At 50.2% G+C, this 25,666-nt stretch overlaps 1 protein-coding gene across 4 annotated transcripts; it reads right to left on the reverse strand.

The window, feature by feature from the left end:
• Window positions 1-212: 212 nt before the first annotated feature.
• On the reverse strand, window positions 213-20,627 carry ASB10 (ankyrin repeat and SOCS box containing 10). Of its 4 annotated transcripts, none has more exons than XM_052810104.1 (5): window positions 20,131-20,627; window positions 15,093-15,360; window positions 14,022-14,526; window positions 12,553-12,666; window positions 213-1,919 (listed from the first exon to the last, which is right to left on the reverse strand). In XM_052810104.1, exons 1-5 carry the CDS (start codon window positions 20,441-20,443, stop codon window positions 1,782-1,784), a joined length of 1,338 nt encoding a protein of 445 aa, XP_052666064.1. In that variant the 5' UTR covers window positions 20,444-20,627; the 3' UTR covers window positions 213-1,781. The 4 variants fall into 4 exon arrangements, with proteins under 4 accessions (XP_052666064.1, XP_052666057.1, XP_052666051.1 ...); XM_052810097.1 differs by lacking the exon at window positions 213-1,919 and adding an exon at window positions 4,484-5,886; XM_052810091.1 differs by lacking the exon at window positions 213-1,919 and adding an exon at window positions 5,929-12,296 and having other exon boundaries at window positions 20,131-20,616.
• Between the last annotated feature and the right edge of the window lie 5,039 nt (window positions 20,628-25,666).

The raw sequence follows: 25,666 nt of genomic DNA on the forward strand, positions 1-25,666 counted from the left end.
ACTTGCATTGCCTGCAGACCCTGCCTCTCTTCAGACACTGAATCTCAGTTCAATGCCAGGAGCGGCAAGGGCATGCTGCTCCGATAGGGAAGGGAAGCCAGGAAGCAAGAGTTGCAGCAAGGCAGGTAAGGCAGCAGCTTCACTGACAAGGGTGCAGTCCTACAGGACTCAAGGAAGGTGGCAGAGCAGATCTGGTGATGATAACCAATAGTCCAGTGATCACCCAGCAAGTCCCACTCTCCAAGTGGTGAGGCAGGTCGAAGGCCAAGCCAGAAAGTCAAATAAGTGTGTCGGGATCATTGCCAGCATCAGAGAGGTACAAGATCAGGTGTACCTCCAGCTTAGGTCAGGCAGAGACTAAGGGTGAGAGCCTGAGCTTAAAAGCAGCTCCTCAGCCAAAGAGGGGCAGGCTCTTGCTGAGGTTCCCCAAGGACAGACAGCTGCATCATCTAAGTTGGCCCTGACCCTGGAGAGCCAAACCCCTGGGAGGAGGGGAATGTACTCAGGGCCCTGACAACTTACTCCACTCTGGTTTACTTTGTCTCCTGAGACTTTGCAGTAAAGTAAGGTAGAAATTCATTTGCCAAATTGTAAAGCAAAGATTCAGAGAACAAAAGGTCGAAGGACTGGGAAATAAAAGGGTTGCAAGCAAAATTAAGCAAATACTGTACTATTGTACTCTAGTGCATACATTGAACAAGACACAGACTGAGAGCTCCCACATCCACCATCCTTGCAGGGCGAGCCAAACTGGAAGGGTGAGGGTCCAGGTTGCACATGGTAACTCTACCACCACTCTACCTCCAGGGGCTTTCCCAATTTCTGTATCCTGTATCTAATCTTCCACGGTTTCTCACTGTCTAGTGGAAATGCAGTTTCCATGGCTTCCACTTGAGGCTCAGACCTCCACTGTTCACTGTTCAGTACGCTCCCTGGGCGTTTCTCCTTCCCCACACGCCTTCTCTGCGGGGAGCCACTCTATTCCATTTTATCGGGCTCCATCCCCCACTCGCATGTAGCTGCTATGTTCCCTTAACGTGCCTGGAGATACACCATCCAACACACTGGGTACATGAGAAATATTAATTGCACGTGCAATCTGTAAAGGCGATGGTCTCATTGCACTCCCAGCTGTTGACTGGTCTGAGGACCTTGCTGGATACATGATCAGACACTGAGCTAAAAAAGAGTCTCAGGAGGAGACCTGCTCTCTCCCTTCTGTTTTGGGGTTGCTGGGTCATAGCTCTGTGTTTATCAGCCTCAGCACTTGGTCCTGAGTCTCACCAGTCTGGGCCCCGAGTACTGAATTCCAGTCCAGTCTCTGCAAGCAGTGCCCTTACGCAAGTACAGAGCAGCCTGTCCCATCTCCTCCATCACGTCACCTCCTGAGTTGGCCCTTCTTCCTCAGTCTGCCTTTGCTTCCCACCTCTCCTCCTGTCTGTTTTCCACATTAGTACTGCTGAAGCGTCTTCCTCCTCTTCTTCTCTGTTCCTCGCTGCACTCATGTGAGCATGGAAAAGTCAGTTTGCCTGCATTTCTGGAGTCAGTAGGCAAGACTGGAAAGTGTCCTGATCAACACTTGACACTTTGGACACAGTGTCTATGCTGAAGATGGTGCATGACCTGTCTGGTCAGCACAGGGGACCTGGCATAACTTCAAACTGCTCAGCATAGGCAGAGGCTTCCTGGGAGAAAACTGTTGGCCTCTAAAAATGTCCGTGCTTGGTATGTGCAAAATGGGATCCTCAGAGGCTGGTCATTTAGGAAAAGTTGATCCCACGCTACTGGGCAGAAGAAGAAACATCCGGGTCAGCTCTCCTTCCTGCACTGTAAGCTGCTCCTCCAAGGTGGGGAGTCTGGAGCGTATTCCTGATACACAGGCTGTTGGCTAAGTAGAGGCCAATTAATTTTTGCTGTAGCTGTAACGGGAAAAGTTCAGTGTGAGACAGGCACACAGCATGGCAAACCACAACTGCATCAGTTAAAGTTTAATAACTGACTGGCAAATGAAAGCACGTCTTTCTAATGGAAACTGCTATGCAACCATAACTTTATGCCTCTACCTGCTCCACTTACGATCTCTACACAGAATCTAGCACAACAGGACTAAATCTAGTCACGGCCCCTAGGCATTCCTGCAATATAGCTGCTAAACATATTAAAGCAAGGGTAATGTTGCAAAATTATTTACTCAGTTTGGAAAGTCTAGAGAATGGGCTGGCCGCGGCTGTGATGTCGTGTCGACAGAAGCTAGGCTCCTATCAGGCACAGGCTCTGCTATTGGGCTATACCCGTGAAGTGGTCCAGATGAAACAAACCTGGCTTGAGCCATCAGGCTCTGTAGGCACACTCAGCCTGGTGGGTAACAGCTAATGTGCAAGTCCTGCCCCAGCAGGCAACCTGGATGCAAGGAGCACCCGGGCGGTTCCCGCTGGCCTCTGCAAATACAGCCTCACAGGCTTTCACCCCACTGTCGGGTTGTCCCATGTGATTCTGTCTTCAGCTTCCTACAGCAAAACCTGTCTGCAGCAGCTGAGGAGACACCCTCTCATGCCTGGGGAACATACTTTAGAACTAGCCCTGGCAGAGCCATAGCTGGAGCAGTAAGGATCCAGGATCCTCACTAATAGTAGAAAGAGCATTCCCAGGTGCATAGTTTTGCTGCTGACAAGACCTCAGAGCAGAAAAAGGCTACTTCCAAGGACCTGCCCCAAGCCAGGGTTTCCGAAATAGGCAAAGACTATAACTTAAAGAGAGGAAAACTCAGAGTGGTCCATCTTAGGACTTAAGGGCAGAGCAAGACCACATACCTGTCTTTTTGATAAGCCTTGCACAAGGCCAGCAGTAACAGTGGCCTGTCTTGTGTACCGACCTCTGTGGTTCAGCAAAGTGGCTAGAAGCAGCCCCCAAGCTGGGTCTTCCTGATCTGAAAACCGCTTCTTTTCCCAGACTGACAAGCAAAGGCTTTCTTCCCAGCCACAAAGGCCTCCCGGCAGGACCTACAGTGGCTCAGCTCCCGGTTGCCCACTGGGCATACACATAGCACAGGAGCACAGCTCCTGCATGGTATTAGCAAAGGAATACTTTCTGGGAGCAGGTGGTTGAAGGCTGTTGGGTTTGCTAAGGGCACACAGGCCATCTAAGACACCAACCAGCTGTTTCAGCATGCCAGCAGCTGAGGCAGGCACCTCCGCACCATCTCCCGTTGCCCTTTAGCCCCAGGCCCAACAGGTGAGGCAGAAACCACAGGCAACGCACATGTGAAGCACCCTCACCAGCCAGCAGGTCTATCAAGCAAAAAGCACGCCATACCCCAGGCCTTGTCACAGGGTAGAGCGCATCCGTACCTGGAGGAGCTCAGCTTTTCCTGGCACCTCTCCTGACTCCTGCACCCACACCTTGGGCAGACAGATTTCCTGCAAGGAGCACTTTAAAATGGTCTTATGGCTCATTAGCAACAGCACTGACTTGACAGAGCTAGCTCAGCCCCCTGTGACTATCAGTTCCCTGGGATCCTTTGCATGCCACCTTGCCTCCCTGGCTGCCTTTCCATGTAAACTTAGAGTGAGCCTCAACGGACCACAGCTTATCCAGCCACACTGGCCTTTGCCAGGCAAGCAGCTCAAGCTAAGGCAGGACCCAGAATGAATTTGTGCAGACTCTGTGGGCAGTGTGGCTGTCTGCTACTTGGTTCCCCTGGGACAGGGGGTGAAGACACAGTGCTGGGAGCTTCACCACGTAAAGCTGGTACTAGACATGGCCCCAGCAGCAAATGTTGCTGCTCCCCCAGCCCCACTGGCAGATCCCCGAGACCCCATGCCCTGCAGGAACAGGCTGCTCAGCAGACACAGAGCCGTGAGCATGGGGATGGCAAATTGCCAAGGTAGCAGGCTCTGCAGGCAAGCTGCTGGCAGTGATTATAGCGATTACACATCGCAGGTAACATGTTGAACTTATCTTGCTCCAGCCTGCTTGAGGAGCAGCAACGCACAAACAGAGTAAGTACACAGAGGCCAGCCTGATGGGACCGGTCACAGGTACCACTTCAGTTGGAAGCTGGGTTAAGCCCTTCAACCCAGTCACCCCACAGATGAAAGTTCAGCTTGGAAGATGGCACTGTTAACTAATTTGTCTGCACCTGGCAAGTGTCTCTCATTTTTGTTTCTTTACTCCTGGACAAGGTAGGAGCCTTTCACACATCCCTTTGAGGATTGTTCTGTTTAGGAGAGCTAACACCTTCTTCACTCCTGGGTTTGGATCCTGCTCTGGAGAGTGATATTAGCCAAACACTTCAGATAATTTGCTGGGCTCCTAGGGCACAGGGCTGGCTTATATTGGCAACATCGTGGTACTGTCTCATTTCCATTCTGGCACTGGGTGCTGCTGAAAGTTCTTGGTTTCTTTTGGCTTGTGTTTGTACAAACCTCCAGGTAACACCCTGTATGTATCACTGCAGTTTGACTAGTGATGACTGACTCTGAATAGGGTTTTCTGACTAGTTATGCTCTCACCTAATAGTATAGTTCACGCTATATTGTCTTTTCACAATTTCATCCTGAGACTCTTATGTGAGAGAGCATGAAATTAAGACATTTAAGACACATAACATCTGCTCCTCCTGTCCCTTTCCCACGGGTCTTTTGGCCAGATACAGAAGGAAGTCGGATTGGTCTGACCAACTTTGCATGTGTCCAGGCACTTACGAATTGTTCAGTTACTTGCTGTAGTATTTTCCAGGAATCAAAGGCTGGCCAGGCAGCCTTATTGGCCAGAAGTCACAGGCTACTCTCCTATGAAGACAGGCTGAGAGAGTTGGGGTTGTTCAGCCTGGAGAAGAGAAAGCTCTGGGGAAACCTTATAGCAGCTTTCCAGTATCTAAAGGGGGCCTACAGGAAAGCTGAGGAGGGACTTTTTACAAAGGCATGTAGTGATAGGACAAGGGTTAATGGCTTTAAACTGAAAGAGGGTAGGTTTAGATTGGATGTAAGGAAGAAATGTTTTACGATGAGGGTGGTGAGGCACTGGAACAGGTTGCCCAGAGAAGCTGTGGATGCCCCATCCCTGGAAGTGTTCAAGGCCAGGCTGGATGGGGCTTTGAGCAACCTGGTCTAGTGGAAGGTGTCCCTGCCCATGGCAGGGGGGGTGGAACTAGGTGATCCTTAAGGTGCCTTCCAATCCAAACCATTCAAAGATTCTATGATTCTACTATCAAACATGTGCTTGCGTTTGGCCCAAGCCCATGTGGCCCAGAAGCCCAAGGGACAGCCTTGCAGCTAGGAGCATGAAGGTGGGTTGGACGGCGCAGATGTGAGCAGCATTGCTGGCATCTGGTGATGAGCCGGAGGAATGGAGCAGGGGTGGACAGGCCCCAGAGAGCACCTTCGTACAAAAGGGGTGTGCTCCCCCAGGTTTCACCTGCAGAGCGTGGTACCTCAGGAGCATCAGCATCTGCTGCAGAGCATCTGGATGGAAACAGAAGTGTGGGAAGCATTTGGAGTCATGCTCCTAACGGTGAAGTACCAGAAGCACTCAGCACCGGGAGAGCTGCTGTAGGGCCAAACCAGCTACTGGAGTGAGTCCAGCAGAGCTCTGCATGGGGCTGCTCAAAGAAGAGCTGTGTTGCTGCGTGGGGTTGCAGCTTGGGGCAAACACGGAGGGTCCTACTGCCGTCAGTCAGAAATCCTCGGAGTGCCTCCTCAGACGGGATCACTGCAAGTGCCATGGGGCAGCCCCATGAGGTCCTCACGTGCTGGCGGACTGGTGAGAGGAGGGAGTTTGCCTTTGTGTGTCACATCCAGCCCCGGGGTCCTTTGGCAATCCACAAACACTGCCCAGTCCCACAGGGTGAAACATGCTCAGTGCTTCCAAATGGCTGAAGTCTCCAAGCTAAAGTCCATAAGGGAAATTGAGTAAGAGCAAATATTTAAATAAAATTATAAAGTAGCATCACCATTTATTTCAGAATGTCTTTTTCAGAAACCAGCACAGGCAGCAAATTCAGAGCAAGGAAGCTGATAGAGCCAGTACAAACCAGCAGTTACAAAATGAAGGGAACTAAGGGGAAGTCAGAGACATCAATGAAGTATCAATGAAGTGAGCAGCGCTGTTAAGGGAAACATGAAACTGTTTCATTACCCTGGGGCCAAACACAGTCCCAGTGGTGACAGAGACTAGTGGTAGACCAGTGTGGAAGAGGGACAAGACTATGGATCATAGATCTGTAATTAAGCAGTCTGATCTCTTTGGGACTTGGCCTGAGCACCATGCAGGATTAATTCTGGTCTGGGCTAGGGCAGCTCTTCTGGTGATTTTTAAAAAAGCCAGAGATGAGAAATCTACATGCACCATGATAAGCTATTCTAAGATGCAATTAACTAGTAGATTAATTGCCCTTGCTATTAAAAATGTGTCTCATTTCTAATACGTGTTTGCCCAGCTTCAATTTCCAGCCACTGGATCTAGTTTTACCTCTAAGTGCCACTCAGAAGAACTGGCAATGCTGAATAAACTCTGCAGTCTGCCCCTCGGAAAGCTTGGTAAGGCACAGTTGAGGACCAGCAATAGATGTCAGCATGGCGATGGAGGGTGAGTTTAGCCTGCGTGCCCACAGTGCTTCGCAGAAGAGTGCTATCAACCGTTCCTGCCCTGTAAATCTGGAACCGAAGAACTGGCAACTACAACTGCACATGGGGCTCCCAGGATCAACCATGGTGTGTCCAACCGCCGCCCCTCCGAAGTTCCCACTGGCAGGAATCACTGGCAATCCATAACTCACTTATGGCTCTTCTCTGAACCCTCTCCAATTTCTCAATTTTTTTTAAATGTCGACCCCAGAGCAGGATGCCCCAGCAGCAGAGAATCCAAAGAATTGCTGTCACTGGGCACCTGCTCCAGGTTTCTGTGTGTAAACGTATGTTCTGCATAATGAAAACCAAGAACTCAATAAATATTTCTGCTCTGTATTTGAAACAACAATTGATAATATTTGGCTTTTACGGTGGTAATGAAATACTTTCTATTCCATCAGTAATTAAGGAAGATGCTAGAGAGAAATTGTTGAAGTAACAAATTTTATAATCTGCAGGACAATAAATTACATCCAAGAGTATTTATTTGGCTAATGAGTTCACTGAACCATTGATTTTTTTCTTTATAACAAATCATGGCACATTGGGGAACTTAAGATAACTGGGGGAAAAAAAAAATTCCAATGTCTTGCCAGTATTTAAATGTGCTCACATGGATATCCAAGAAACTACCAAGCAGTTAGTTCAACATACATCCCAAGCAATCACCGACAAGCAGCCAAAGGATGTCCTGAGTAAATTAGTAAAAGCTAGAACCCAAATTAATGTCATTCAAATTAATGTCATTTGAAAGAGGGACTTTCAAATGATTTTATGTAATTTTTTTGTAAGCCTACAAGTTTTATAGAGCTAACTAGATAGATATGGCATGCTTAGACTCCTGTAAGTCATTTGACTTAGTTCTGCATGACATTCTAATAAGAAAAAATTAGCTGTATGCTACAGTCAGTGTGATCAGTATTAACAGATTTGAAAGAATTGGGTAACCAAGAAGACTTATTCTATATAGACATTTGACAGATGTATTTCTAGTTGTATTCTATTCACATATCAATGCTATATGTTATTAGCAATCAAGGAGAAAATAAAACAATTGCTGGTAAAATTATTGGGGTGGATAAAAATGAATTGTTGGGATGGTAAAAGTAACAGGTGGCACTTGCCCAAGACAACCTAATCTGGATTGCTTGAAACACCAGATTCATGAAAAACCTGGTTTGTTACATCTAACTATAAGGTGCAACATATAGGAAAGAAGAATTTGGGCTTAATTTTAAAATAGGTACAGCATCCTGGATAGTAATGAGTCCGAAAAAAGTTTAGAGGTTGCAACATATGCCATCTGAACACAAAACACGCTGCATGGGAGGGCATTGCTGCCAAGGCCATCCTCCTCCTGGACTGTGTAAATAATCAAGTAATGTCAAATATGAATCTAAGGTTCCTGAGGCATTTGTGTAGATCTCACATCCACATGGCTAAGAATAACTCTTACACAATCATAGCACAACCATATTTTGAATGTTGTGCACAGTTGTACTCCCTTCATCTCAAAGTAGTCCACCAGGATCAGTAAAGGGACAGGGAAAGCCTGTGCTCGTGGTTAAGGGTTGGGTGACAGCTTCCACGGGGGGAATGACACAGTTGAATAGATTCCAGCCTGAGTAAGGAGAGAAATGACAGGGATCTATACAGTTCTGAATAATGGAGAGGAACAGACTATGGTTACCCACATATTCTTAGAATACAAGAGTTAAAGGGCATCAAATGAACCAAGAAGGTGGCAGCATAAAGACAAATAAAAGCAGGTGATCAACACAATGTGCAATTAAGTTATCCTTGCCACAAGGATACCAGAATGCTCAAACATACATGGGTCCAAAAAGTGACTGGTCAAATTTATGGAAAAGAAAAAAAGAAAATCTCTCTACAACTGCTAAATACAAAGATGCCCTTTTGACTCAAAAGTACCTGAAATGCAGTTTACAGAACTTGGGGGTGGGGATGGACATCCAAGGGAAGGGCTTTTCTATACTCATTTTGTTCTTGTACCCTTCTATAAGTACTACTGTGATTCACTAGTCCACCCATTATGGCATGTCATGCTTTTTACTGAGGAACAGGAAAGATCAAGTAAGGGTTGGGCAGATATTCTAGGCTGGGAAGCCTACAGGGAGATACTGATGCAGTCGATCTTTCAGTTAAAGGAAGACGATACTAGGAATAGGCAATGCTTTGACTGCACAGAGAGGGTCAGAGTAAGACCCAGTGGTTGCAGCTAGGATGGAAACTTCTGTCTAGATATGGGATGAATTTTTTTTTCCCTGAGCGCATCACTTGGGCAGCTGCACTAAGAACATGGCAGTGAACTCGCATTACTTCAGCTAGTCATGAGGGTGACTCTTGCTGAGTGCTCTGCCAAAAAACCCAGGTGGATGCTGCAGCAGGAACAACAGCATGTGCCCAAGAGACATTCCCAGTGAACCTGGGACACAGTAGCAATCAGCAGCTGCCTGTGCCTGTGGCAGTTGGTAAAAACACATCAGAACCACATGCCCCTGTGCTAATAATGTCACATGCTTGCTGTCCTCGGTTGAGACCATAGCCCTCACACTCAGGACAGCTAAATTTCCCCGGCATAACTCCGGTCCCAGAAAGTACATTCAATGCTGCATTAGAAATTTCCCCTTTAGAAATCTGAGAAAAAGTAGCACAGCTTGTTATATTGCCAAAATGTGCTCTGGAACATCAAACCTTTTTAATTCTGTTCTGTTCTTGTAAATGTTTTTAAAAATCAGTTGCTAATCAATTAGCATAACTGAGTTAAACTCAGAGCATTTGTTCTCAGCCTGCACTTAGCTTGAACTTTTCTGATTGTTTCAGTTCTGAAAAAAGGCTTGAGTGGCCAAAAGCTTTTCTGGTGGGTTTTGTTTGGTTTGGTTTGTTTTTCTCCCCCAGTTAAATCAGTCAATCTGTAAAAGATACTACCCTTTTCCTACTAGCCTCACATTCCTTGAAAATGGTTACTCAGTGGTTTCCTTACACACAATGAAATCATGCCCTTTTAATTTCAGTGGGAACATAGATGAAGATTTGTGCCCAGGGATGGCTTGCCCCTCTCAGCCACCTACCTGACCTCCGCCCTCCCACTTACACTGGGATCCCCTGCCTGCAAACCTGGTAGCTCTGAAAGGAACCCTGGAAATTCACCTGCAGTCCCAGCACGGGTCCTTCATTGCAACAGGTGCCTGTCTACACCAGGACACTTTTGTCCAAAGAGGAATTGGCAGTGCCAGGAGTTGGCCTGCCCGTGTGTGCAGCGGCACTGCGCGCTCCTGCGTTTGCAGAAACAAAACACTGCAGGTTTACTTCTTTCAAGCCAAGCTGCCCTCATCACCCAAATGATGCAGAGCAGACTTCAGAACTAGCAAAAGTAATCAGCAAGACCTGAGGCGTGGCTTTAAGTCTAACAGCTGCAAGAAACAATTCCAAAATAAAACAAAGCATTAAATTCAATCCTTCCCTGTCCTTCGGGTGATATTATCTTAGTGGCTGAGTACACATTACTGAACATACATTATTGCAGGCATATAGACAGTGCTGGAAAGGAGGACTGGTAAACCAGCTCCACATGTGCTGCTCTGCAGACTGCCTTCATACCAAAGATACCTATTCAGGCTAAGGCAATCCTGGACTGCACTGCCACCAAAAGGGACAGACCCTCCTTTTTCTGCTCCTCCTCCAGTCACAGACATGATCTGGCTAAAAGTGAACACTCTAACGTGGTGATTAGAATTGGGGAATAAGACTACAGGACCTGATCCCATAAACAGATCACCCTGAACAGACATAAGAGCTCAGCTAGCAGGAAGGTGGTGACTTCAGGCTGGGTTCCTGCACTGGTTCAGGGGAAATGCACTACTGATCCATGGTAAGAGTGCAGGCCATTATCCAGGTATTTTAAAAGCTTTGACTCCCCTGCTCCCTTCATCCCTGTTTTGCAGATAGGCTCAATACGTCACATCGAGCCAACACCTCACCTCTCTGCCCATGGATGTCATAAAGCACACTGTGAAACCTTTTTGAGATATACCATCTCTATACTGCAATAGTAGTACCTACACACACAGGCTGCCAGAACTGGTTTCCTGACACCTTTTGTAAGCCTGTAACATGTAAACACATTCCTGTTGTATCCTATTAGCATTCATGCTGTGGTGCATCACTGGTGCAAGTGCACTAGGAATGGCACGCTGAACCTCACATAGTTATTTCAAGCTTGCTACCTCAGAGCAGCATGCTCTAGCTGTGTAAGGTGGTGATAATTAGGGGAGCAGAGCTACACCCTGTGTCCCAACAGAGGCAGAAAAAGACAGAAGCGTTGGGTCTGTCAAACTGCTTAGCCTTCAGATCTGTGCATTCCAGTGTCCTGGTGCTGATGTTGACGTTAACAGAGGCCTTGAAACACCAGTGCACCAAGAGGAGCAACCTGCAGTGCTGCCCTAGTGTACCTTCTGCCAGCCAGCAGCAGTTCAGGCACTCCTTGAGTCAGAACAGGAATGGACTTAGCTTACTGCAAATCTTTAAAGGGTGGTTAGTGCTTTGATTTCTTTACAACTGTGTCTTTAAATCGCAGGAACAAACGTTACCTTTACCTTGTCTAGAGTGCAGTGCAGCCCCGGCAGCAGTGCGTGGACCTGCACTGTGCTCTGGTAGATGCTGGCTGGGCTGTCATAGGGGCTGGCTGCTCTGTGCCCAGGGGACCGGTGCTCTCATGGCGTGCTTCCTCCTCACCCCACATCGAAGTCCTCAGTGCTGGCACAAGCACTGCTGTCCTGCCCCAAGCTGCAAAGCCAGGCAACCCCAGACATTGTACCTGCATGGGAAGTGTTTGTTTGGGAGGCCTCAGCCCCACACCCACCATGCATTTCCCTATGCCTCCTGAGAGGCAGATGGATGTGGAGGTCTGGGAGTGTACGTGCCACTATGCATGGCATGTCACATGGATGAGCTCTGTCAGGACAGTCTTCAAGGCAAGGCAGAAGTTGTACTCTGGTAGGTATAGAGAAAGACTAGGGTTTATTCCAAACACGTTTGGGTACAAACTGTAAACAACATGACTAAAGACAGGATCCCAACAAATGCCCAGGGCCCCAGAGCTGCCTGGTTCAGGTTAGACTTTGTAGATTTGGGATAGGGAGACTGATACCATACAACTAAAACTGCGATCAATGCAGTGTATTTGCTCTTTGTCACACAAAATGCCCTAATGCCCATATCTTGCTTTTCTTAGTGAGCCTGGAGTTTGTCCCGATTAGTACGGGTAAACAGAATGCTCCAAAATACGTGCATGAGGCAGAGCACAAGGCTGGGACAAGGACACAGCAACAGGTTTGGCACAGAGGCTGACATGGCCCGGCAGGAGGTGCGCGAGGGGAAGGGGTTAGCTGAGAAGGCATAGGCTGCACTGGCAGGGATGGAACATCTGCACAGAAAGGCACAGTAGGACTGGAACCGCAGCCCTTAGTAGAGAACGTCCTCGAAGCTGAGCAGCAGGAAACGGTGCAAGGCACTTGGCAGGTGCAGCTGAGACAGGACCAGAAGCAACCGGCCCTCCAGGAAGGTCCTGAGTGCGCAGCGAGCCAGGTGCTGCAAGGAGCGAGGTCTTTGCTCCAGGGAGAAAAGTGACTGGTAGAAACGTGGGTATTTCTACAGAGAGAAAAGAGAGGACCAGAGGCAGATAAAGCTGAAGATATCACACTGGGAGCAGAGGTAGAACCAGACATCCCTTTACCTTAGTCACTATGGTGCATCCTCCCTAACCCCCAACAGCACCGCCCCTGTGCCCTGCAAATCTCGCAGCCCTGTCCTGCCCCAAAACCCCCCTCAGCCCCAAGCCTCCTCCAGTACCCTGCCGCGGTAGCCCGGCTGCATGTTCTCCAGCCAGCAGCATGCATTCCCTCACCTGTACAACCTCCGCGGGAACCGCTTCCACCCAGTCCTCAGAGATGCGCACGTGATCATAGCTGTTCATCAGCGCCTCGATGACACGCGGGCAGGCGTGGCAGTACCGCAGCACCTGCGCCAGGGAGAGAGCAGATGAACACTGCCTTTGGGCAAAGTCCTGCAAGCCCCACCTTCACCTCCTAAAAAGCTGCTCAAAACCAGCCTTGGTAAATCTAGGGAACTAAAGTCCTTCCCTCATGCTGTCCCAGGAGATCAAACCCACTACATGGTGGGAAACGCCAGAGCACCACTCCTGCAAAAGAGGGTGACTGAGCCAACACCCAACACGCAGGGCACGGTTGCATTCAGCACAACTGGGTCCCCACAGCCGCTGCTCAGATGCAGGGACTAACATACTTGGCTGGGATGCAGATCTCCTTCATCTGCCTCACTGCTGCAAGTAGCTCATATGCAGCCAACACTCTGCTTTATGCCAGGCTCCTTTCCCCACATTTTTCTAGTTAGAGCATGAGCCATTCTGGGGCAAGGACTGACACCCATTTTGTGTGCAGCAAGACTAAGGCATACCATGCCTCTGTTGAGGGCTACACAGGGGTCTCAGGGACGTACTGTGCCTGTTTGGCATGCGGCTGCAGAGACATGCCGCATCTGCGCTGTGTGCAATGGGTGTCCTAAGAAGTACTGTGCCCATGTTAGCTGCTACAACAGAGCCCCAGGAAGACATCGTACCTATTTTGTGCAACACAGCTCTGGTATGTACCATGTCCACGTAGGTGCAAACGGCACACTGGTGCTGTGTATCTTACACCACCAGTGTGGCCTTTGGAGCACACCCCACCCACGCATAGCTGCGCAGAGGCAGATCCCCCCCGGCTCTTGGCTCCCACTCCCTACGGCCCAGGCCAGCAGTAGCTGTCAGAGTCTATTCCGGCTGTAGGAGTGATCCTCATTATCTGGCGTTAATAGGAGATTAATTAGTGTTAATTGTTGATTTTCCTGTATTTTCCCAAAGGGGAGAGCAATCTGCTGATCTCCGGGCTGGGTAATTATTGCACTGCTCAGGAATTAAGACAGGAAATTAACCCTTTGTTTGCTGGTGTCTTGCGGAGAAAGCGTGAGCTGGAGGGTATGCCCCAAAGAGGAAACACATCCCCTGAGAGGAAAAGGGCCAACACTTTCCAGGGCAAGTGATTATGGAAACTGGGTAAGTACTGTCCACACAGCTTGACAGACAGAAGCAGGAGAGGCCTACAGGAGAACATACCCCAGGAGAAAACTTCAGGGAGTCCCTTACCAGTAACACCGATTCCCCCTCCCCCAGCCCCTGGGAAGAGAGAGGCAGGACAGCAAGCAGGCTGGCACAGAACAAGCCCTGCTGTGACAGAAACATCCCTGCTCTCACTGGGGCCCTGATGTTCACAGCCTTCCCTTCCCACCATGCTCCCAGCACAGCTGTGAGCCCCGCACCTTGAGGAGGGAGCCAGGCCAGATGCGGATGGCACCGTAGTTGAGCAGGGCTCGCACCACAAGCTCTGGGTGGTGCTCCAGCTTGTAGGCAGTTGCTTGCAGGATATTGTGCAGTGCCGTGTTGCCGCCGTAGTTCATGACGTTGACATTTGCACCCCGGGCCAGTAGTAACTCTGCTACTTGAGCATTGGCGTTCTTGCAGGCCAGGTGAAGTGGGTGCTGACGGTCCCTATCTGCAGCATTGATGCTAGCACCACTTTCCACCAGCAGCTGGCAGACCCGGTAGTAACGGTCCATGTCCTGGGGTTGGTGGGGCTGAGCACAGGCAGCATTCAGTGGCGTCTGCCCCTCCTCATTCTTTGCCTCCAGCTCTGCGCCATAGCGCAGAAGCAGCTGGACGTGGTCTGTTAGGCCATGTCGTGCTGCTATATGCAGTGCTGTGTCATCTTCCTCCTCAGTCCGACTGTTCACACTGGCGCCATGCTGCAGCAGCTGCCGGACGCACCTATGGGGGCCAAGATGATTCAGTGACAGGCTCTCCTCTCCGGCTCCTACCCTACCTCCCACTCCTCCCACCCCACATGTCTGTACCATCCCATGGCTTTCACTTTTCCCAAGAGTCCAAAAATCTCTGCTCCTCATGCCCTGGAGCAGTGGTTTTAAGCCAGGATGACTGGTGAGCAGAGATACTGTCATCCTAATTCTAGCTAACTCACCGCAGATCTTTAATAACGTGTCGTCACACCCAGAGTCTCCTCCCACACCCCACAGAGGCCTGTTTGCACAGCTCATGCCCTGAGCTTTGCAGTGTGAACCATCAGCTCTGCATTGCTGGTGGGTAGCAAGACAGCCAGCACCAAGTTCAGCTGCATCAGCTGAGGACTAGAGCTTGCAGTCATCTGCTGGACTTCAGAGGTGATCCTGGTCCAGGAACAGGCAGTAAGGCCACCCCATTCAGCAGCCATTGCTGCAACCACCAGCCCACCTGCAGGGATGAGTAGGGACGCCTTCTACATAGGATGAGGCTCGAGGGGGAGGGAGGCCTACTGTGTCCCCCGGGGAAGAACTCACTCGATGGAGTCTGGGCTCTTGCAGAGGTGCAGGGGCTTGTAGCCATCCTCAGAGACAGCCTCAGGGTCAGCACCAAAGCTGAGCAGCAGGCGCACGCACTCTGTACTGGGTGCTGCACAAGCCTCATGCAGGGCAGTCTTACCCCCTGGTGCAAAGTCGACGGCAGCTCCCCTGAGCAGCAGGAGCCGCAGGCAGTCCGTGTAGCCCCGGCTGGCTGTGATGTGCAGAGGCGTGGTGAGCTCCTGCTCATAGCTCAGAGACCACAGTCCTGCAGGGAAAGAGAGGTCAGGGAGCCGCATCCAGCCACAGTGCACAAAAGCACTGGGCCCAGACCTGCCCTTTCCCCTGGGGTACCTGATGTACATCCCCCCTTGACAGACTCGAGTTTCCCTTCAAGGGACTGCCTCTTCCCTTCTCTGCAAGGTCCCTGCCTTTGGACTGGCCTGCCAAAGGCAAAGATCTGGGGGTGACTCACACTGCACAGCCATGCTGACAAGAAGCTCGAAGGAGCAGGAGCCTTGGGGTAGAGGCTGTTCCCAGAAAGTGTGCTTTTCACCTGCAGCTCAGTCATGCAGCACGGGGTTTCCGTTGACAGTACAGCAGATGAAGGGCCTGGGGCACAGGCAGGGCTGAAAGCAGCAAGGTGGCTGGGAAGGGCACCATGCATGAAGCACCACAAAGACAAGGAGCCAGGCAGTAAAACAAAGAGGTGCTGGAGCAGGCTGCCACGCACACAGGAGATTCAGACAAGCCCTGAGCATGGTGCAGACAAGCAAGCTTCAGCAGAGATGGACATCTAGGGCCTAGGAGAGGGCAAGGGGCTGAAACCTGCCAACTCTCAAAGATGCTGACCCAGCTGGAACCATTGCTGAACTGGTGCGGTCTGCTGGCAAACAGCCTGCAGCTGTTACAGGAAAAGAGCTCCTTAAATCATGCTTCGTGCTGCCCATCCAGGCTGGGCTGGAGGACCACGTCCCAGTCTGCGTTGACATGTTCAACACCACATCCCTCTCACCTCTTTCTCGCAGAAGCAGCACGCAGTCAACCGTGTTTCCCAGGGCCAGGTTCAAACCGAACCATCCTGAGGACCTAACGCAGGGCTGTGACAATTCCTTGCCCAGCACAACCCACAGAGGGAACCAGCAGCGCAGCACAGGCTGCACACAGACAGAACAGGCACGCAGACCCGGGCCACCAGGCCAGTCGCAGAAGGAACACGACCTGGAGCTTGAATCTCCTTTGCCCATTGTGGGAACCCAAGCAGTTCCCAAGTATTTGCACAACCCCTGCTAAAAGGGCCGGGTACCCCAGACGCACCTCACGCTCCCAGACGCACGCATGCCCTCCCACAAGCGGCACAGGGAAACCCAACCCCATCCCAGAGCTCTCACTGCCGTCCTGACCCCTCTGTAACCCAAACAGCACCCGTAACACACGGTCCCAGCAACAGTGATGCCCTCCAGCGTAAGCAAAAGGCTCCGAGCCCCCGTTCGGCTGGGCCACGCTGCCTGCCCGCTGCCCCCCTGCGTACTCAGCCGGCGGAGGTTGAAGCGGTAGTTTTTCCACTCTTCCAGGTCACTGGTGTCAAACACGGCATTGGGACTCAGGTCGTTCTGAGGGTCGCTGAGGATCTCGGCCACAGTCCCCCGATCCCCCGTCAGCAGGGCCTGCCAGTACGCCTGGGCAGGGCCATCTGCCTTCCGTGTGCAAATGGGCTCCTGACTCTCGCCGCCTCTGCCGGTGATGCTGCCCATGAGGCAGCACCCAGACCCTCCACAGAAACCAGGGCAGGACCTGCTGCTGCCTTCCCGGCCAGGCTCCGAGCCTGCGGGTACAGCCCCACCGGTGCCCGGTGCTCCGGCTGACAGGCTGCCTGTCAGCCCTGGGCCGCTCCCCAGGGAGGGAGGACATGTCACATCACCGTTTGGCCCAGGCTGGGCACGGCTCGGGTCGCAGCTGTTCTATTCCGGGAAACCTTGTGACCAAATATTTGGGCCAAGAGGCTGATAAGGACACTCCTCTCGGGCAGCAGTATCTCTGCAGTCACTGGCTGTGAAGGGGAAGTCCCCAGGCAGCGCAGGGTAGCAGAGCAGCCCGAAGGGTAGAAGCGGAGACAGGACATCACTACGAAAACAGGGAGGGCAGTAGTCTCATGCCCAACTAGCCTGCTGTCACCCAGTTGCTGCCCAGACCGCAACAGCGCAACCCAGCTGCCTCCATACGCCAGCAGCACGCCTTTGTCCAGCCCTTGGCTCCACACACACCTCCAGCACTGCACACCCGTTTGCTAGTTCCACCCAAGCCCTTGGCACTAAGCAGGTTTTTAAACAAGCCACGGGAAAGTTCTTTTTAATCAAAGCTTAAAGCCAAAGGACAGGTAGAAATAAGTACAAGGATGGGAAACAGTGCATTACAAGTGAAGTAAAACCATAGAAGTAATTTTCCATTAGACCCCTTCCTGCTTTTCCTTGAAATTCAGCCTTGCAGAGAGCTCCTGCATGGTTTTAGTACTCCCTTTCCCATCCTCTGACAGTCCCCTCACTCTGGGTTCCTCACTGCTGTCCTTTCACCTGAGATGGCATTTTCCCCTGTCCCCACGTAGTTGTATAAACCCACCCTGCCCCTACTTTGGTTACAGAACAGCGCACTTTGCTCACAGTTCATCAGCATTGCATGCATTTTGTTCAGACCATATGTTCTAAAGAACACATCAAACTGCATGGAAGACTAACAGCGTTTAGTTTAATTTTGTGTTGTGGAACTATTCAAATCATGCAGCTGAAAACAAGTTAAGTGACCCCAATAGACCACCAAGCAACAAATACCTGGGGGACCAGAGAAGAGTGTAAGATAGGGAACTTTACCCTTCTCAGTAATGAAAATAAATGACCAAGTTCTATACTGACAGTCTCCAGCATGCTCTGTCTGTGCAGACTTCACCACCTTGTCTAGCTAAAGTGTAGTACGTGAAAGGGTAAAGAGAGGGAAGCACCTAGCAGGCTTTCTCACCTGATGGGATCCTCTATTTCCCCAAAGATATAAGCAGGCATCCTATGAGAGCCTGAGGTTCCCAATCACCAAAGCATCACCAGGGAGGCAAAAGGCTGTGTGAGTTAGTGTTGGTAACACCAAACAATTTACACTTCCTCTGGGCTTCTTAAAATATCAATAGGGATGACTTGGGAAAGACCAGGTCACTAGAATCTACTTTTAAGGTCACTGGCTAGGTAAATTTTAAGAAACTGTCCCTACAGGCCAGTGAGATACATAACCAAAGCCTTAGGTAGCATGAAGTTTTGCTTTGGTTTCTGTTCTATACCCTTATCTGATAAATTTGGCAGTACATTTTTGGTCTGTGCTTGATGAATGATCTTGTTTGGTTGGGTTTTTCACATCTTGAGACTTTGGTGAGAAGAGCAATTTCTGTGTGAAGTTGTTGCTTTTACATCAGCTGTTCTCTTTTCTTTGGGGCACATATCTTTACAAGCAGACTGACTTGCTGTTCAAGTGTCAGTCAGCTCAGCATAAGACAGGAGTTAAAATGTACAATTAATATTTTACTGACAAGTGGTCCCAGTTACACAAAGGGTAACACCTTTTGTATTTTTATTCCCAAGTAGACTGTAAAAATTCAAAACCTGGGTTGCACAAATCTTGGAACTCAGTAAATATTCACCACCCACAAGTAGCTGTTTGTCTCTTGCTAGTGTGGATCGCTACAAAACACTCAGTCACGGTCAAGCTTTATCAGTGTGCTCCACAGCTTTGCACCAGCTCACTTGAAAAGAACCCACACCTCTGGGAAAGTGGCCTTCAGCAGCAGCTCTTCCTTTCTGGCACAGGGGGGCTTTTGCCATCAACCTTCTGTGGAAAAGAGCGGTGCAGTTATGGCCCCTCCACACCCGACACTCCCTGTCTTAAATTCTGGGAGCCTGCCCGCACCACACTACTAACAGACAGCAGCAAGGACAAGCGCACTTCCAGATTGCTAAGCACATCTCACCCTTTAACACATCAGCTACGCTGCTTACTGAAACGTTCATAGATGACACTGATGAGAAGGTAAGCAAAAGGGACCAAAGAGTGTGGAAGAACGTGTGCTAGCCACAAGACGCATCTGGGCAAGGTACAGTGAGGTATACAGATGGGAGGAAACCCAAGGATGACTATCTTCGACCTCCTGTCACTCAGGACAAGCTTACTTCCACCATCTCTCTGGTAGACTAGATTTCTGCTCGCCTTGCCCAATCCATCTCACAGAATAGAACAGTTTGCTGGGTGCAAACCCCACACATGCAAGAAAGCAAAACACCAAATGCTTTTGTTCTGGAGCAAAGCCTCCCTCCAGCTGATCACTGTTAACCCTCCCACACCAACCTCCCTGCAGCTTCTCAAAGTCAGTGTTTGGAGCAGGGATCGTAATGGCTCTGCTTCACATCTGGATTTCACTACAGCAGCAGGTAGATACGGAGTAATTGTGGCTTTGTCCCCAGACAGCCGCCTACAAGGCTGAAGCACAGCCATGCCTCTTCCTCGGGATATGGGCTAAGGTCTGCCTGAAGGGCACTGCTAAGATCTCTCTGCTGTTCCCAAAGCATGTCACAGCCTCCGGCTTCTGATGAACTGGAGTAACAGATGCAACTTAAAACATAAGGCAGGAAAAGCATCCTTATGCCACCTGATGCCTTCTCACCCAAGCACTCTCTCCACCTCAGACATATTTCACATCTATCCCAGCAATCTCTAACAGGGCAGTCCTGATGTTGTTCCTCTCCAGCAGCCCTTCCAAAGGCCCTATTCTCACCATTTCCCAGTAGATCTGCCTCTGGCCACCTTCAGCAAGCCTGCTACCATTTGTTCTACAGCCCTGGAATCCTCCTTCCTCATCCAAAAGTCTTTCTTCCTAAGTCCCTCTTCCACCACCCTGTCTCCACCACTGGGGATTCCTCTCAACACTTTTCTCAGGAGTCTGTGCTCTTTCTCTGGTCCCCATCCTGGGCACTTTCCATCCCCCCATGTCCCAGCCCTGCACACCCACCAAATTTCCTGCTAGTCCAGCGCAGCTCATCACCCTTGGTCTCAATGACGAGATTGATGGCTGCGCTCTTGGTGAAGTACTTCCGCACCATCTCCAGGTCCCCAGTGAAGAGCGCATTCTGGACCAGCAGATCCCGGCACTCCAGTGGCTCCAACCGGCTGTTTTGGCATCCCTGGCCAACTGGGCTCAGGCTGCGCTCACTGTGGTGGTACCGAGACCTTATATGCCGAGAGTACTTCTGCTCATCCAGCTGCTCCTCATCCAGCTGCAGCAAGCGCTGTGTGGCAGAGCTGAAGGGAAAGGTGCAGTCCATCACAAGGAACAAACAGGACAAGCCCGAACCTTACAGCAAACAAGCTGCTGCAGGCAAGAGCCTCTTATCCAAGGCTATGTCCTTTGCAGGTTGCTCCTTGGTTCCAGCTCCCCAGCGTCTGGCTGGATTCAGGCACAGGCCTGACTCACCCAGTATAAATAGTCCTGCTTGGCAGCTCCCCTTCACCACCTCCCCTCCTTCCAAGAGCTTATTTTCAGCTGCTGGATGCAATCATCAGCACAGATTAGGCACAGGAGAGAGGTAGCAGGCAGCTTTGAAACACTCTCTATTGTGCTTGCTTGTGCGCTCTGCAAAGTCTCTCTGCTCTGCACCATGCTCCCACCTGGAAAGAAACAGAGCGAGGCAGGGGCAATCACAGTGGGGGGTAACTAGGGAAAGGCCTGCAGCAGAAGTGGTGTCAGAAGTCATAAGGGACTGAGTACAGAGGCCTTCCCCACAGGCAACGCCACGGGGACCAAAAATCTCTCACAAGCCCCACACACTGCTCTTGAGAACCCAGCATCTTCACTAGGGCAGCAAGGCTGGCTGCCTAGACACAGCTGAGCAGAATAAAGGAGGGCACGTAAGCAAGCCCTTGGAAAAGCAGCTTGTATAACTTGAACCAAGTTTCCTGGCAATAAGGAAGACAGTCTCCCATGCAAATCTCAAGAGGTTGGCAAGCATCTTCAGGCTTCTGAGGGGGGTATGCTCAGCTATGCTACCCACCTCTCCAGCCATAGCAAGTCACATCTGGAGGGGTGAAAGATGCTGAAGCCCCCTGCCCTGCCCCAGTTATCACCGCTCACTCTGCAGGATGTAGAGTGGATCTCACCAGCTAGGACGTTGTGGTAGCTTGACATAGGTTTGGGACCTGTTAAACTTTGTTTACTCTCAAATTACTCTCCTGTAACTAACCTGTTAATTGCTGTGTCCCTGCCAACATGAGAACCTTCCAGCTGGGCAGGCTGTGAGTGCCAGCAATGGCAACAGGGACTCATCAGCTGCTGTGGGAATTTCAGCTGGTATTCTCTACCCAATCCTGTAACTGAGAGTGCTTGGGGTCACTGGGGTGACATAGCAGAGACCTGCAAGAGTGCCTGAGGGCTAACAGGGGTAGCTGTGCACCCAAGACCACATGCCTCTACCTGGAACTGCTGCACTGACCCACTGACTTTCTCCTGGACCATGCTGTCCCACTGGACAACAAGGTTTTGTCAGAAGCCATCACATTGGCCCACCTGACTTACCTCCTGGACTGCACCATCTATCCTGCAAAACAGGCAAGTTGTGTCACTTGTTAAGATTAAATATAAATGTGACTAGAAGGGTTTTTGAGGTTTGGGTGGGTTTTGGGGTTTTTTTGGTTGGTTTTTTTTTGGGGGGGGGGCTGAGGGTTCTTTTGGGGGGGGGGTTGTTGTTGGGTTTCTTTTCTTTGTTGGGGAGGCAGGGGGGAGAGTTGTTTGGGTTTTGTTTTGGTGGTTGGTTGGTTGTTTTTAAATCTGAGCCCCTTTAGTCTTTACCCTGTCAACTTGGTTCCAAACTGTGATAGAGTTCTTTCTAGTGTGGCTGCAGGTGCTGATCAGACAGGGAGCTAGGCTTTGCTTGTGTTCCTTTTGGTGGCTGTTTCCAGTGCAGAGAAAAGGACTATGTAAGAACTGGGAAGCCCCGAAGGGTCCATGAACAAGTCCCAGGTCTGCTGGCTGCCTTCAAGAGCTGCCAGACGTGTTCCGCATTGCCCCTGCACAGATACTCTATGCCCATGACCAGTTTGTAGCATTTCACTGGTGGTGCAGCACTGGGGTCACAGGCACACTTGTTCTCCAGAAGGATGCAGTAGCCATATCTCCAGCCCCACTTTGGAATCCGTGTTCAAGCTTAACAAAGTGACTGCCCAGGCACAGGTGTAAGAGGAGGGCACATCTAGATAGAACACACTGACCAGAAGGATCTGCTGATCCTCAGAAGGGGCTCAGGGCCTGCCTCGCCCCCCTCGTTTGTTGCAGGGTCTGCTTAGGAGTCAGGCAGAAGAGGCACTCAGTGGTTCCTCCCTGTGCTCCTCTTCCCTGTCCCATTTCTACAGCAAGACCAGCAAAGAGCTGACAGGTCCAAGAGCTCCCAGACTGATGTAGACACTATGGCAGTAGGTGCCACTACTGTAAGGATTTTCATATAAGCTCTGGCTCTCCCTCCAGACACAACCACAGTCCAAACACACACAGAGAGACCTCTCCAGCCTCACTCACGTGGTGAGCTTCACCATGCTCACACACCACAGAACCCCATCACAAGTATATCTGTACACATGCCCAGTGGCCTTGTTTTTCTTCTGTACACACATCCCTCCCAAACCCTCTTCCCACTCAGTGGTTTGTCCCCCTTCTGCACACAGACAGTGGCCAAAACTGACAAACAGCTGTCCTCACCCAAGACAGCAAGTACAGAGCTCATCAGAACTATTTATTATCTTTATTTCCTTCCCCCCATGCCCCCTCCCCCCTTCTTGTCTTTCCCTTGTGCCTCCTTCACTTCTGCAGTCTCTTGCACTGCCTGGAGCCATCTTTTACCCAGCGCTCTCTTCACTTACCAGTCCTGCAGAGAGAGCAAGTATGCAGGGGGTAAAAAAGGCTGCAAAGGAGGGTCACAGCAAAGAAGATAGAAATGGGTTTGGGGCAGGAGGAAGGGCTAGCCATTTGTCCGAAGCACAAAGGAAATGGGACAAATCAGGCTGAAACCAACTGGAGAAGAAGAGTCAAGCAGGAGAAGGCAGAGGGGAGAGGCTGAATTACCTGCAGACTCCACCAGTTTCCCCTCCCTGTAGAAGGGACGCACCTTGCTCAGCAGCTGCAGGAGCTCACATACTTCCAGTACATGCTCCTTGGACAGCTGCAGGATGTGACACTATCAGCACCAATGCACACAGCTTGCACTATGTGGCCTTGGCTGTAGCCATCTGACACCTTGACCAGTGTCCTAATGCCCAAGCTGCCGGTAAGAACATCCCACTTGCTTTTGGATCAGTCACTGCCAGGTCTCTGAACAAAGCAGAGAGCCCATGAGAAGACACCATGGCAGGAAGGGTGGAGAGAGCATGACAAATAGCCAGTCTCCTCTGGCCAGATAAGGGGCTCAGCGCAACAGGCCCAACTTGGGGAACCTGGATACAGAGAAGGCTGGATTCTTTTAGGGATGAGGAAAAGGAGAAACTAAGGAGAACTCTTAGTTTCTCTCCAACCTGTCTTTCCACCTCCTACTGCTCCTGTCACTGGAACCAAGGCCATCATCCTTCCCCCAGCCATGGGCTTGGGCACAGAATCCAAAACTTTACGCACAGTACTGTTCATGCACCCTATAACCATTCAGGAAAGGCATCTAGGAGAAACACCCTGACTGCTGGGCTGAGGCCAGGTCCCTAGTCATCACACCCAGAATGCTGGCAGAGGGCAGGCAGTGCTTTTTCACTCAGGCAGTTTCACAGACCTTGGGCTGAGCGGGTGTGTGTTTCTGCCTTTGCACCAGCTACCCTGGAGATTTCCTCCTGTTCCCAAGGCTAACAACAAAAATACCAAAACCGCCCCACCACAAAAAAAAAAAACCAAACCAAACACCACCACCAAAAACCCCACCAAAACTGAACAACAAAACGAAAAGCCACAAAGCACAACCAACCACACACACATACACACCCCCCCTCCTCCCAGCAGAGCCTTTCTTTCATGTTTGATAGAGCTCTGGCATCTGCCCTGGCCCCACAGCAAAAGAGGTCCTTTACTTGCTCTGCCTGACAGGTCACAGGAGGGAAGTCAGGACCATCTGTCCCCTCAGCACTGTCATCTGGCAGGAGTTGTCCAGCTATGGCACAAAGCTTTACCTTCAAATCCAGTTTACTGAACCCACTCACTGCACACTCCATAGTGGGCTGCATAGTCTGGGTGAGGAAAAAAGCAGGCTGCTCCTCACTGGTTTTGTATAATACCTTCAGATCAGGGGCACAGGGCCTGTCTGATGCACAGATCAGCAGCACCCAATCCTCTGGCCCCAGTGATTTCAGGGCATTTAGCAAGTCCTTCCTCAGATCCTTTGGATCTGTCTGTGAGGAAGAAGAGGGTCCTCAAAGGTCAGAGTGAAGGGGATCAGGTGCAATTGCATGACCCAAGGCTGACCAGAGGGAAGAAGATGCACATCCTTGGAAAAAAAAAAAAAAAAAAAAAAAAGCGTTGCAATTTTTTTCAGCTATCTGTCTGCTTCTAAACATTGTTGCTCTTATTGCAGAAGATTTGTTTTATCTCTTGCTAAATCATCGATTTGTTTTATGATTACACCTGCCTTGTGTCTGGAGCCAAGATGAACAGAGTGAAATCAGAAATGTTACAGTGTATTTCTTGTATGATATAACAGAGCATGAGAGACATGTTGGAACATCTCAGAGACATTAGAGGAGTTCAGAGGATCAAGTCCTGTCTACAGGTTTGCATGGGGTCAGAGGCTGACGGTCATTGGCTTTTGGAAAAGCACTCCCTAGAGCACGCACAAGCAACCACCCCTAACCCACCCACCCCCTCTAGAAGTGGGGACCACCCACTGTTGGTACATCTCCAGACATCACACCTTCCCCACAAGAAGCAGTAATTAAGGACAGAGCAAGGAAAACAAGGTTGAGTGGATAACTCCATCTATCTCCCCATAAGAGAGATGTTAAAACAAAACTGAGGTACTCAGCCCCACAGCAGCTACCCAAATTGGTATAGAGAGACAAGGTAGACATCTGTCCACAATGTGGGACAGAGCAAGGGTGTTGGAACTGGAATCTCTAGCCCAACAGTAATGCAAGTGTGTCCATTTACACATGCTCATGTGCATGACAAAGCATGTCTGATGCCAGAAGACAGACTTAGGGAGAGTACCTTGTTACTCACAAAGTCATCTGCGTAAACTACAAGCCTAAAGATGTAGCGTATGGCCCTATCAGGTCAGAGGCTACCCAGGAAACCATGACTTTATGCAGATATTAGCTGGTGATATACACTAACATGATGTATTAAATGCTGCCACCTTCAAAAGGTCCTGATGACACAGAGTAACACTGGAGCCCATACTATGCACTTTGTTTTCAAGTCTTGAACTATTAGCTCTTCACTTTCTACCTTAAGCATTAATAAATGCTGGTTTTGTTTTACTCTTAAACCTGCTGGGTATACAGAAGCTGCTGCACTGGATTGAAGCCAA

This window comes from Harpia harpyja, chromosome 1 (genome assembly GCF_026419915.1).
Source record: "Harpia harpyja isolate bHarHar1 chromosome 1, bHarHar1 primary haplotype, whole genome shotgun sequence".
Classification (NCBI taxonomy): Eukaryota; Metazoa; Chordata; class Aves; order Accipitriformes; family Accipitridae; genus Harpia; species Harpia harpyja.